At 43.4% G+C, this 14,643-nt stretch overlaps 1 protein-coding gene across 1 annotated transcript; it reads left to right on the top strand.

Moving 5' to 3' along the window:
* Positions 1-9,764: 9,764 nt before the first annotated feature.
* Positions 9,765-14,422, top strand: LOC145417871 (cuticle protein AM1274-like). The gene is made up of 4 exons (XM_080286487.1): positions 9,765-9,800; positions 10,855-10,914; positions 13,794-14,008; positions 14,230-14,422. Exons 1-4 carry the CDS (start codon positions 9,765-9,767, stop codon positions 14,420-14,422), a joined length of 504 nt encoding a protein of 167 aa, XP_080142613.1.
* The last annotated feature ends 221 nt before the right edge of the window (positions 14,423-14,643 follow it).

Below are 14,643 nucleotides of genomic sequence, written 5' to 3'. Positions count from 1 at the left end.
AAGTAGTATTGCAGGATGTAAGCCTTGGACTCTTTCTTTTCGCCTGACGGAACTGGTCCACTCCCACAGCTTGAATATACTAAGTCGTGACTGTATGAAATTCGACATACCTTGCTCGCGGGGTAGGAATGAGTCTCCTTGCTTACTAGTCAACGCAATCCTCCAGTCCGACTACACTTGGTTATCAACTGAGATGAGAGGAATTTGGGAGGGAAGGAAAGGGTGGAATGGAAAACAGACAAGAATGTGAGGGTGGGGGAGAAAGGACGGGGAGGCTACTGTGAGTACTCCTGGTAGTGCATGGGAAACACAGGTAACAGGGGGCTTCTTGACCTATAAAAAGGTTATCTGCGGGGCAAAATATATTACACTAAAAACAGAACCAACACAAAAACTATAACTAACATGTGTGAGAAAATATATAAAAGAGAAACAGAAGGAGTAAGAGATAGAAGAAGGGTGGGAAGATGAGGTCTGAATGGATCAATGTGGGAGGGGCGGGAGGAGAGGAGAAGGGGGAGGAGAGAAAGGAAGAAGAAGGAACAGAAGAATGGGGGAGAAAGAAACTAGTAGTGGGAAAGAGAGAGAGGGTGGGGGGAGGAGTAAGTGAGAGTTTGGATGGATGGATGAAGGACATAATAGGGAGAGAAGGAAAAGGGAGAAGGAGAGGGAGGGGCAAAGGAAATGAGAAGTGAAAGAAGGGAGGAAGAAAGAGAGGTGATGAGAGAGGGAGAGGAAAGGCAGGGGTGGGAATAATGAGTGAGAGGCTTGGACGGATATGTGAACATAATGGGGAGGAATGGAAAAGGGTGATAAGAGGGAGGGAGAAAGGAAAGAAGTGGAAGGAGGGAGGAAGAGAATGAGGGAAAGAGGTCAGGGGAGAGGGAGAGGTCAGAAGGGGGAGGGAGAGGAAAGGGAGGGCAGTGAGAGAGTGAGAGGTCTGGATGGCTGTGAAGGACATGAAGGTAGGGGAAAGGAAAGGTGAGGGTCAGAGGAAAATGGGGCCACGGAGGCAAAGGTGAGAGGAGCAGGTGAGTCAGTAATCACCACCCTACCTTAACCTGCCCTACCCTATGCCCTACTCTATCCTATACCCTGTCGCACCCTACCCTACACCACTCATCATACTCTCCCTGCCTCACACAATCCTACCATACCCTATACCCTACCCTACCTTACATTTTACACCACCTTTCAACGCCCTATACCCTTCCCCATCCTACCATATACCATCCCACCATACCCTATACTTTGCCCCACCCTACCGGTCCTCATCCTACCCTATCCCGTGTCTCACCACCCTACCCCACCTCATACCACCCCAACCTCCCTCCCCAACCCATATCCACCCCACCCAACGTCACTCCTCCCTGCCCTGCCCTTTCCTACTGACTCCCAACCCCACCACACCCTACCCAAACCAAGCCTACACTGTACACACCTTACCCTACCGTACCCCACCTCACCCCACCCCACCCTACCGCACCCCTCCCTGTCCCACCTTTCCCTAACCCTCCCCACCCATAAATGTACAGTAATTGTGCAGTACAGTATTTTTTAACTCGCTCCCCCCACACTCAGGTGTACACTCTTACTGCCCTTCCCCCCCCACCTCTCTCTCTCTCTCTCTCTCTCTCTCTCTCTCTCTCTCTCTCATAAAACCCTGCACAACAAATAAATCACGCAGCCGGCAACCAGATTCACCTTTTCCTTTGCCTTTCTCTCCAGTCAGGCGTTTTTGTGCCCCCTTATGCCCCCCCACCCATAGTGACCTGTCGGGCAGTAAGGTCGCCGGTCGGGGACACCACAGTCACCTTTACAAATAGCAACGGGGAGGGGGAAAAGGGGGAGGGAAGGAAAGAGGGGGAACGGAAGGGGAGACAAGGGGAAAGACGATGGAGATAGCCCTTACAGCCCTAACATGTATTCAGTATGGACGGTGGATATAAGTGCCTAAGTAGTGGCATGTGAAGGAGTTTGGCATAGGAATACTGCTGTGCCTCAGAATGAACAGTGGGTATTAGTGCACAGACTGTGATATGTGAAGGCGTGTGATATAGGATGATGGCTGGACCTAAGAGATAGTCTAACCTAACCCCAGAGAGAGAGAGAGAGAGAGAGAGAGAGAGAGAGAGGAGGGAAGAAAAGAAAAAGAAAAAAGATAAGGGAAAATAAAAGCGCTGCCACGTGCCAAGGTGTGTGGTAGAAGGACCACTGGGCTTCAGGAAATTGGCCATCTTGTCTATACTCAAAATAAAAGAAGAAAATAGAGCTAAAAATGAAAAAAAAAAAAAAAGAAAAAGAAAATACACAAATGGGGCTGAGTGTTCACTATGGAATACAGGAAGGTGGGATATTTCAAGCGATGTTCAGCGTTTCCAGTTATGTACAAAACGTGGCCAGGCAGCGGTATTGGAGCGCGGCTTTCCCTTTCCGCCAATTTTTCGGTTCAGCAGTCTCTCGGCTACGGACCTGCAGGGAATCGATTACAAACAGAGGCCGTTCTTAACTCCTTCCATCCTGCGACTCGTTTTTAGTTTAATTTTTGCTGCCTCCAGACAATTTCATTCAGCTTCGGAGGGACTTTTCAAACTGGAATATTCGGATAGGCTTTATTAACGCCCTCACTCTTCTTACTCTAATCTGGTCTAAAGTTAACATCTCTCCATCTTGAATACTGTGCTGTAAGAGGAGATTAGCACACGAACACAGCGCTAGTCACAAAAAAGTGCCATGGGAATCACGTAGAGCAGTAGCATTGTCTTTTTCTTTTTTGCTACTGAAGTACGTGAAATAACCATATGACCAAATGACGCCTGGTGGTCTAGTGAGATAAGGCGTCCAACTGTAAGGGCCCGTTAGGTCTTACATCCAAAGAGGTGGTTGGGATTTACTACTTACATAATGCCAATCAGGGGCGGTCAAGGCTGGTCACCCTTGCCTTTCATAGTTTAATTAATCTACCCCTGATCCCCTAATTCCCGGCGGGGCAAAAAGTATTAGATGATGGAAACACAGACTAGTTTTTTCACTCCAGCTTGGCCTGAAACTGTCATCTCAGCTGTATCTTGAGGGGTCATTTATAAGACTAGATTAACACTGGAATATGATGCTAGTCACGAAGAAGTTATATGGGAAGGACGGCAAGCCACAACATCCTCTCTTTTTGCCACTGAGATACGTGAATTTAGTTACAAAAGGATAAAAATCTGGGCCAAGTTAAGGTGAAAAGAGTATAATTTCAGCCATATTTCTTAGTATATGCAACAATATTTATGATCGAGAGCAAACTGAACTTGGCTTGACACTCACTAGTTGGCAGCACCGTCACATTCCTATATATATATATTTTTTTCCCTCGTAAAATAGACCCTTATCCTTCGTCTACTCTCTGATTCAGGTAGCAGGGGAAGGAGTCGTTCAGATAACCTTTGGAAATATCGTGAAAAAAAGGCAATAAAAACACACTAATGAGATGAGAAATGCAAAAAAAATAAATAAATAAATAAATAAAAAAGAAAGAAAGAAAAACATTAATGAGACGAAAATGCAACGAAAATACACTAATAAGAAAAATGCAAAAAAAAAAAAAAACACTAAGAAGACGAAAAACGCAAAAGAACAAAAAAAAAAAAAATACTAAGACGAAAAATGCAACAAAAATAAACCAATAAGACGAAATATGCGGCAAAAATACACTAATGAGACGGAGAAATACAATAAAAATAAACTGAGACGAAAAAATTAAAAAAAAGGAGACGAAAGAATACAAAGGCGAACAAAAACCAGCTCCCAATTAATACAGTTCTTTCGTCTTAACTTGGCCTGGATTTTCTTCCTTTGGCGGCTTATTTCACGAGACTCAGAGGCAGAAAAAGACAATACTGCTGCTCTATATCCTTTCTGTAGCACTTCTTCATGACTAGCATCATATTGCAGTGGTAATGTACTGCTATAAGGCATTCAAGACGGAGAGGTGGCAATTTTACACCAAGTTTGAGTAAAGGAAATGTGGATCGCATTCCAATTGGCTAGTTTGAAATTCCGTAACACCTCTTCCTTAGCGATTTATTTTGCACATAACACATTATCTCATACTTTACGTTACTGATACAAACAAAGCTGATAATAATAAGTAAACAGCATACAAAATAACAAGAAGCATCAATAGACAAATAAATCGCTAAAGAAAGGGTGCCAGGAAATACAGCATACAGGATAACAATAAGATTCAATCAGCAAAATAAGTCACGATGGAACGGGAGGCAATAGGGAAGATAAATCGCTAAGGAAGGGGTGCTAGGAAATCTGTGCCAACGAGACTACAGCACAGAGCGTAATACTAAGATTCAATGAGCAAAATAAGTCGCCAGGGAATGGGTGTTTGGAAATCTGTGCCTACGAGAATATGGCTCCTGCTCTGATGAGGGTAAAGGTAAATATTCACCAAATGTCACCCTTTCATGATAAGGACAACTCTCTCTCTCTCTCTCTCTCTCTCTCTCTCTCTCTCTCTCTCTCTCTCTCTCTCTCTCTCTCTCTCTCAAAGCCTACCGTCACTTTCGTCTATACAAGGTTAATTAAAACAACTCGGCTCCCCTTCCCACAACTGTACTCAAATGTCGAGGCCGCCCAGGGGGAAGGGAGGGGGTGAAGGAGGGGGAGGAAGGGGGGAAGGGAAGAAGGGGAGGGAAGGAGGAGAGTAAAGGAGAGTAGGGATGGGGACAGACAGAGGGAAGGGAGGAAAGGAAGAAGGTAAGTAGAAGAGTCGGGTAGGGAGAAGAGAATGGAGAGTAGGAGTGGGGAGGAAGAAGGAAAGAGATGGAAGGAAAGGAAGGAGGGAAGTAGGAGAATAGGGTAGGGAGAGGAGAAAGGAGAGTAGGGGTGGGGAGGGAGAAAGGGAGGGAAGGAAAAAGGGAAGGGAGAGTATGTGAGGGGGTGAAAAGGAAGGAAAGTGGGAGTGCGATAAAGCAGGCGAGTTGGACAGGGGTGGAGGGTGGGAAAAGAAGGAGGAAGGAAGGAAGGAAGGAGGGGAAGGGAGAGATTGGGGAGGAAAGTAGGAGAAAGAAGTACAAGAGCTGGGTAGGGGTGCTGGGGAAGGGAGGGAGGATAGGAGTGGAGAATGGGAGGGAAAGTAGGAGAGACAAAAAATCTGCTAGGATAAGGGCGGCAGGTGAGAAGAGAGAGGAGGGTAGTGAGAGAATGGGAGGGAAAGTAAGGAGGAAGGGAGAGAAACTGGCTGGGGAGAGAAGGAAGAGTGGAGAAGGAAGACTAAGAAGGAGGAGAAGAAGAGTGGAGAGTAAGGGTCGTTTTGGGAAGAGTACGTTACACATCTCCCTTAGCGATTCATTTTGCACAATAACACATCAGTATCCCCTTGAGTGTAATGGATGAAAAATTATGTGAATATTAAAATGATGTAAATACACAGAGGAGAAAATCAAAGTGTCATCGGCAAATAAATCGCTAAGGAAAAAGTGTTACGAAGCCCTTTTTTGCTGCCTATAAGAGTATGGTGGGGAAGGGCAGGGAGAGACGGAAGGGACGGGAAGAGGAGGGGGGGAAGGAAGTAGCCTGCCATCTACCCGTCGTCGTCGTCGTCGTCGTTGTTGTTGTTGTTGTTGTTGTTGTTGTTGTTGTGTCACTTGGTTTATCTGAAATGTGAACCAGGTTGTTGTAGTAGTAGTAGTAGCTGTAGTAGTAGTAGCAGTGGTGGTGGTAGTAGGTTGTTGTAGTAGTAGTAGTAGCTGTAGTAGTAGTAGCAATGGTGGTGGTGGTGGCAGTAGTAGTAGTAGTAATAGTCGTTTTGGCAATAGTAGTAGTAGTAGTAGTAGTAGTAGTAGTAGTGGTAGCAGCAGCCCCAGGTTCATCTAAATGTGAACCCACTGGATTGCAGGTTTAAGTTGCCCTAGGCCTTCAGTCCACCATCATCCTTTCGGGGAAGCAACTGAGGGACATTTGTATAATCAGGCAGTTGAGTCGCTCAGTTTTATCAGTGCCACCACATGAAGGCGTCCCTCTCACCAGCACTACGATAATTTACCCTCCATTTCCTATACCTCAAAGAGAGTAATAGAACTGGCTGTATATAAAAAAAAAAAAAAAAAAAAAAAAAAAAAAAAAAATCAATTTGTTTTCATCTGAGAGAATTGGGCAACTCTAATAACTTGAATATTGAGATGTGGGATGTGTAAATTTCGATGAGTCTTTAGTTACGAGGTAGGAACGAATCTCCTTGGTTACTAGTCAAAATCAACCCGCCAGTTAGACTACGCTTGGCCATCAACCGAGCTGCAGGGGGTCAGAGATATTGTAAATGGGGTTACAGAGTTAGTAAATGAGGTTAGCAATGTTATAAATGGACTAGAGATCTTGTAAATGGGGTTAGAGGTTGTAAATGGGGTTAGAGAGCTTGTGAATGGAGTTAGAGGTGTAAATGGGGTTAGAGATGCAGTAAGTGGGGTTAGAGACTTGTAAAAGGAGTTAGAGAGCTTGTAAATGGGGTTAGAGATGTTGTAAATGGGGTTAGATATATAAATGGGGTTAGAGATGTTGTAAATGGGGTTAGATATATATGAATGGGGTTAGAGATGCAGTAAGTGGAGTTAGAGAGCTTGTAAATGGAGTTAGAGCTCTTGTAATAGAGGTTAGAGAGCTTGCAAATGAAGTTAGATATATAAATGAGGTTAGGGATGCAGTAAGTGGGATTAGAGAGCTTGTAAATGGAATTAGATACGTTGTAAATGCGCCATAATCGCTTTTACCCCACACCAGCTGTAAATTATGGCAGGAGGAAGACGTATTTCAGGGCACGCCCTTCCAAACACATTTACAACCAATGCCTCATCGTAACTGTGGTTTGTTTTTAGCAGGATGAACGAGAAAAGGAGAGTGCAAATCCTTCTCATGTTTCTCGTTCTTCCTGGATGCCGAAATTATGGCAGGGAATAGTTTGTTTGTGAATCTCGTCAGAGGATAACAAGAAGGGAGAGAGAACAGCCAGTATGAACGACAGGGAAGAATAGATAGAGATAGATAGAATCTGTAAGTACGATGGACTGATAGATAGGTAGATTATATAGAAGAGATAGGTAGAAGAAACATATAAAATAGATATAGAGGAATAATAAACAGGAGAGAGATGAGAAAAGTGAGAAATTAAATAAAATTAAAGAAAAGAGGGAATCAGGAAGTAAAAGAATGACGACGAAGAGAGAAGTCGAAGAAATATAGAGAGAAGCGATGCAATTTCACGGTGGAATAACGGTGGAAAGAAGGAAGGAAGAAGGGAAGGAAGGAAGGAAGGAAGGAAGGAAGGGAAGATTAGGTGAGAGAAAGGAAAGACGAAAGGAAGGAAGGAAAGAAGGCAAGGCGAGAGGAAGGAAAGAAGTAAGGAAGTAAAGAAGGAAGTAGGACAAGGAAAGTTGGGGCAGAGGGAAAGGCCAGGTAAAGGGCAAATGTGAGTAGGAGAACGGAAGGAGGAAGGAAGCGAGGCAGGATGATGAGGGAAGGCAAGGTGAACGAAGAAAGGAAGGATGGAAAGAAGGAAGACAGGAGGAGAAAGGACAAAGAATAAGGAAGGAAGAATAATGATGGAATGAACGAATGAATGAATGAAGGAGGGAAGGAAGAGGGAAACAGGGTAGGATGTGAAAGAACGGTAAGATGCACGAATAAAGGAGGAAAGGAAGGATGGGAAGAAAGAAGACAGGAGAACGGAAAGATGCACGAATAATGGAGGAAAGGAAGGATGGGAAGCAAGAAGACAGGAGTTGGAAGGAAAAAAGGAAATAAGGAAGAAAGGAGGAGAAATAATTATAAAATGAAGGAAGAAAGGACAGATGAAAAGAAGGAAAATAGAGGGAAGGAAGTAGAGGGGGTGGAGGGAAGTGAAATGTGTCGGTGAGAGAAACGTTAGGGCATGACCAACAAACATTCATTGTACACCTAACCTTCCCCCAAGCCATCATCACTACCACCACCACCAGTACCTCCACTACAATACCCATTACATCTCTATTAATCCCACTACAATAACATTACCCGCTATTGTCCTCAAGGCCACAAAGAGAGTACAATAGAAAGTAAACAGTAAAAGGCAGATTGGCCCTTGCGAGGATATTTGTTCTTTGAGTTTACAACAATATTACTACAACAGTTTTATCGCCATCACCACCATCGCAATCATCATCATCATCATCGTCCTGACCCTGTTTCCTATGCATACATGAGATGGACGGACCGGGAATTTGGTTCTTTGATCATTCCGAGTGCCTGGATCAAAGGTGCAGCACGGTTGATATTGCAGTCCGTGGCGTAGTGACTGCAACATTACTTGGGATGTGATAATAGTTATGAATTTCCGTCATAGTATATCCGAGGGGTAGCTAGGGTTTATTGCGCACATAATGCCACTCAGGGAAGAGCGAGGCTGGTCATCCTCGCCTCATGCTACGTTCCTGATGAGGTATTAAAAGACTGGATGACAGATAGGAATAAATGGTCTAAGACATCCTCCTATAATGGTCATATCTTAGTGTTACGTAAGCATTCCTTCCCTGTCTACGAAGGCTCTAGTTCAATCCTCTGTAGGAACTTCTAAACTCAGATACATTTTTTTTTTTTATCTTGTGTGATGGCAGCGTCTCTAGGGCATCATGCGGGGATTTTGCAATGGCCGCTCGTGCCTATTCTGTCCCCTGTATTGATAAGCAAAATGAGTTTACTCCCAAGAACTAACTTAAGTCAATACAGTGGAAAACATAACTTATAGAACAGGGTATTTAGGATAACTCATACGTGTACGAGAATATATCACCATATTCGCTGGCGAGTAAGGATGAATTTTAGTGATGAAACTGGAGCACGATAAGGAGGTAGAGAATGGCTAAACACGGATTGAGTCAAGGTTCTAAGTGGTGCTCAGGCGCCTTAATTACTATGCCAATTGACGTTAACACAGATAAGGTGGCCAGTGTGATGGAATTTTATAGTGATGGAACGGGAGCAGGAAAGGGAATTAGCGAAAGGTTAAAGACGGGCTGAGTCAAGGTTACAGACGCCTAAACAAACCGGCCTCACCCATGGCAAAGAGGCGGTAGCAACTGACCACTGGCGACGACCTTGAGCCTGATTCCCAAATACTATCTATCTGTCCATCTGTCTATCTATCTTTCTATGTATCTATCTCTTTATCTATCTACCTATATAGTCAGACGCCAAATGCCCTAAGGAGTGACCACAAACAAATCGTCTCCATGTCACCTGTCCCCTGTCATTTCGCTGTCCTTTCCCCAACTTACACACCCCTTTCTGATATATCTCTCCTCTCCATCCCTCCATCTCATCCATTAATTTTTTTGTTAATTCATCTATTAATATATTCCACGGGCGGATCCTGGGGTGCTGCCAGTGCTACGCAGAGATTAGTGGAAAGTGCTTTACTCTTATGGACTGCATCTTTCTCTGGCAATTATGTTTATTTCTCACACACAGATACTATGCAACCCACACTTAGCTGACAAACGTTACTTTGTTGTCTGAGAGAAAGGGGGTATCACATCATTACCTTGGTATGTACTAAGGACAACACCTCGAAAATATTCCTGGATCCGCTTCGAGAATCGCACGGCAAACGCCAAAGCAAACCGGCCTCACCCACGGCAAAGAGGCAGTCACAACTCACCCCTGGCGGCGTCTTTGTTCCCGAGTTCCACATTTACGAACACATTGACAATCCCTTTTTCTGATTCAAGGATTTTAAGATGCAAGAACCTCAACAGCACAACATGAGCCGAGTGGTTAGTGCTGTTACCTAGGAAGCTGCTGGCCCATTAGCATCAGGGCTTGAATCCTGGTGCAGTCAGTGGATGTCACTCTATTCAGGTGTCAGTTCATCTTTTGTGGGTTGGTAGGTAGGTAATGCGCGTATTGGATAACACCTTGGGGGGGAGGGGATAACTTAGGCACCCTGGATAATGCAGTGGCCTTGCATCCCATGACAGTGAGTGAATAAGCCGTACACATGCTCAGTGTCCAAGAGATGAGCACCAAGGCTAAGCACGTCCAAACCATCTCAGTCTTTTCTTTATTCTTCCTGGAAAGGCATATAAAACCTACGACAATTTTCCTCTCGTAACCGATGTATATTTTTATTGGATGAGCGAGGCACGGGAAGGCTGTACTCATCTCTCCCCGTTGCCCGCACAAAAACAAACCACAGTTACACACAGCGTCTTCACTCATACACCTACCGTACCACACATCCCACAACAAAATCACATTGAATATTACAGTAAAAAAATAAAGTGTAACAAAATTATTCATGAAAATGGTAAATAGCTATGGAGACAGATTTTTCTTTCGTGAAATTTTGTTCTTGTTTTAAGTTCGATTACATTTTGTTGATGATTATTAATTGTTCATCAGGAAGATGTGGTGTCTGCAGTACTGAGCCACCCTGCCTCTCATGAGTTACTTCTCTTGCAATAAATGGTCGGACCTTGCAGCTAAAACTGGCTGAAGTGAATCCTACCATATAAAGTTGAATGAAGCAAAATTACCGATCACAGGAAAGTAAGGATTCTATTGACAGAGTAAATGAGAATCAACAGAATTTCTAGCTTCAAATACGTAAGATCCTGCAATAGATCACCCTTCCCTAAGAGCGTTTTCAGTTTATACACCTGAAATAGTTTTTTTTCTTCACCATAGACAAGCCAGTGTCCTTGACTGATGCAAGTTAGAAAGCCAGGGTGGCATCCCCTCCCCCAGTGTATATACTCGTACCGCTGCACAAGTACCCTTAACCTTCAGAACAAGTTTGTACTTAATTCTTACAGCGGAAAATTTCAGAGAACAAGGTCAGTGCCTGATGTTCGAAGTATTAATGGGGAACTCTTGTTGGTGTCGCAGGTGAGGGTGGGGGTGGGGGTGGGGGTGTTGGGGTGGGGTTGGCAGGGTACTAGGGTAGCGATAAGGAGTACGGTACAGTCCACTGCTAGGTTGCAAAGGACGCCTTCACCTAATGGATATGACTTGGCGGTGGAGCTGCCCAATTATACTCGTACAAATGCCGCATAGTCCTCTCCCTGTCCCCAGAAAGGAGGACAATGGATTGCATAAATACTGACCCACTTCCTTACGATAAAAAACGAAACGCTGAGCAATGACTTTTGTAACCCAGTACTGAGATCTTCGGAACCCAGCAATTTTTTCAGACTATTATGCAAGAGTTTTACAACTGTTCGACTAAAAGGGTATTTATATTATCGACCTCACTTAGGCCTGTATTTCAGCTGAAGGAGAGACACGCACAGACTGAAAAGAAAAATATATATCTATATCTATATCTATATCTATCTATTTATTTATCTATCTATCTATCTATCTATATATACATATATATATATATATATATATATATATATATATATATATATATATATATATATATATATATATATATATATATATAAGATCTCTTGCTATTATTGTGCGCCTGATTTACACTTTCGTCATGTCTATAACTTCTGGCCTGAGGAATTATGTCAGAGAATCACTTATGCTTATACACAGAAAACACACGAAGCCTCTTTGAGCTTGGCAATATATGCGAAGAGAGGAGAGTGAAAAGTAGATGAGCTGAAATGTTAAGCGAACTTTATCAAAGAGAATCACTTCTGTACAGAGAAACATACGAAGCCCCTCTCAGCCTAGGTATAATAGCCAAAAGAGAAAAATGAGAAGTATAGCAAAGGTGATATATTATGCCAGCTTTTATCCCCGGCTGTACCAGGTAAGGCCTCAGCAGGAAATACGATTTGTATGTAATTTCAAAAGCCCAACTATTGTGTAATGGAGCTTCTTCCTACGTTCAGAGAAAAGACCTGCATATCATTAACAGATCTACAACAGCTCCTTTCTAAGTTCAAAGAAAAGACCCGTTTGTATCATCACTAGATCTATAGCACCTCCTTCCTAAGTTCAAAGAAAAGACCTGTTTATGTCATTATCAAATTCATAACAGCTCATTCCCAAGTTCAAAGAAAAAGCCATTTATACAGTTATTTAACCTATTTTATACAGTAGCTCTAAAATTTATATATATATATATATATATATATATATATATATATATATATATATATATATATATATATATATATATATATATATATATATATTTTTGTCTTTGTCTATCGCCCCTTTAGTGTATTTTCTCTTTCTTTGGAGTTTTATGGTAACAGTTCCAATTCTGTACATGTTTACTAGTACATAATACTTTTGAATGAGCTTTTTAAAGGCTTAATCTATAGATTTTCTTAAATATGTACAAAACAGTTCATGAGCTGAGAACGAGAGGAGTATGTGACATCTTTAGCCCATTGCATAAACTAAAAAAATATGTAACTGAAAGAATAACTAAAAGGAGAAGGTAATAATGGAGAAAGAGTAATATGTCTACATATGTACAAAGCACATAAGAAATAAATAAGTCCCTACAGCAATAAATAGCAGGGTAAGTGACAGCCTTCCCCCTTCCACACACCCTGCTCCATATACCCCTGTCAGTCCGGGCCGAAACCAGTTTAAATAATGATATATGAGAAAAAAAAAAGTGTCAGTGGTGGTGGAGTGAAAGTAGTGCACCCTTTCCTGGCTTAAAAAGAGAGGGTGGTCGTCCTGTCCTTGGGTGTAGCGTATAAAGGCGCTGGGTGGAGGGAAGGATAGCAGACTCGATCGCCTTCCTGTCGCAGCCACAACACACACAGATATACACCATGAAGCTTGTGAGTATTGGCACTATATTTTGACACACACACACACACACACACACACACACACACACACACACACACACACACACACACACACACGTTCGCTACTAATTCTTGAACTCAAACTTTCCTGGGCTTTAGATTCAAGTTTGATTAGGGAGAACACAACTTGTAAAAACATATATATCTCAGTACACTCAAGTAACAGGGTAATCCTCTGCTAGCTGTGGTCCCGTTAAGGTTTTATTAGAACTGGGGATGGAGAGAGAGAAAGAGAGGGAGGAAGAAGAAAGAAGAGGGACAGAGAATAAAAACCAGGAACGTAAAGAAGACAAGAGAAAGAAAGAGAGGAGGAAGGAGAAAGACTGAGCTGAAAATTCGAAGGGATAGAGCAAAGGGGGGATTTAAGGGAAGAAGGAGAAAGGACAAAGGCAAGGAGAGGAAAATAGGAAGGGTAAAATAAAGAGAAGGAACACGTGAGGAGATGAGAGAGGCAAAAAGAAAATAGGAAAGGAAACAGCTAGGAGGGAACGAGGCAATATGTCAGCGCTTCCCCGTCCCCCCTGACCCCACTCCAGATACAGTTGCAAGAAACACTCTCACAGAGCGCTGAACGTTCTCTCAAGTTACCTTAGAAAATCACTCTTCACAAAAATCGCTACGAAAAAGTGTTTATGATACAAAACTTGAGAAACTGATCTACAAGAGACTGCCGGTAAGTGGAATGAATTGTCTCTAGATCTAGCAGTAAAATCGACAAAATGGCACCCCTAGTGCTGAGTTATCCTCCGCCACCACTGACCAACACAGTAAAAATATTGGTCCCCACCAGGCCGTGATCTTGACCTTCATATCATATGTCCAACCCAAGTTAAAAAAGGGCGTCGTTATTTCTGCTGGTACTAATTCTTTCTCTAGCCCTCCAGGCAGTGATCTTGGCCTTCATTTTATGTCACAGCCAGTATAAGGAAAGATGTTCAGTATTTCTGCTGACACTGATTCCTTCTGTATCTGTCCCAGGCCGTCCTCTTTGCCGTGCTTGCTGTGGTGGCAGCAGAGAAGCTGCCGTCAGCGCCCCTGCCCGTGGTGGCCATCCTCCGCAGCAGTCAGGTCAACCCCGACGCCTTGGGCGCCCACAGCTCCGACTTCGAGGCCGAGAACGGCATCGTGTTCAAGTTTTCTGGCCAGGAAGGCATCACTGGCGGCGCCAACCACGTCGGAGAGTTTAGGTGAGTCAACAGGGAGCACAGATGTTAGGTTATATGTGAGTCAGCAGGGACGTGAAATATTAGACTGTGTGAAAGTCAACAGGGAGTAGGGATATTAATTTGTCTGAGCTGCACTGACCGACTGAACCATGAACTTTTGTTTCCTGTCTTGTTTTGTATAAGTTGTGTAAGTCTATACATTCACTTATTTTATATCATCCACCATGTATCATGTGTCACAGCTACGTGATGGAGGACGGTAAGTTGGCCAAGGTGACCTACGTGGCGGACGAGAATGGTTACCAGCCCCAGTCCGACCTGCTGCCCATCGCCCCCGCCTTCCCACACCAAATCCCGCAATTCGTCCTCGACCAGATCGAGAAGGCCAGACTCGAGGACGAGGCCAAGGCTCGTGAAGAGGCAGCAAAGGCATAGGCATAAGAGCATCTGTTAGTCTGACCGAGAGAAAAAAGGAGAATGGCGTGGCAAGGCTGTAATTTTCCCCGCCTCTCCTCACACCGACCGATTATTTATGCTTATTTATTTTGATAAATAAAGTTACTGCGTTTATGCAGTATTATCTTTTTCATCCTCTCTAAAGAAGCATCTCAAGATAAACATAATGTATTTACATCTTTTGGAACAGTTTCTTTTTA

This window comes from Coenobita brevimanus, chromosome 111, assembly GCF_032717465.1.
Source record: "Coenobita brevimanus isolate Jiangsu-jjx chromosome 111, ASM3271746v2, whole genome shotgun sequence".
In the NCBI taxonomy this organism is placed as follows: Eukaryota; Metazoa; Arthropoda; class Malacostraca; order Decapoda; family Coenobitidae; genus Coenobita; species Coenobita brevimanus.
This window is presented reverse-complemented; position numbering and strand designations above follow the sequence as displayed.

Coding starts and splice junctions, on each gene's coding strand:
- LOC145417871 (XM_080286487.1), top strand. CDS start 9,765: ATGCAAGAACCTCAACAGCACAACATGAGCCGAGTG. Junction 9,801..10,854: donor AGCACAACATGAGCCGAGTG/GTTAGTGCTGTT, acceptor GGAAAATTTCAG/AGAACAAGGTCAGTGCCTGA. Junction 10,915..13,793: donor AACTCTTGTTGGTGTCGCAG/GTGAGGGTGGGG, acceptor CTTCTGTATCTG/TCCCAGGCCGTCCTCTTTGC.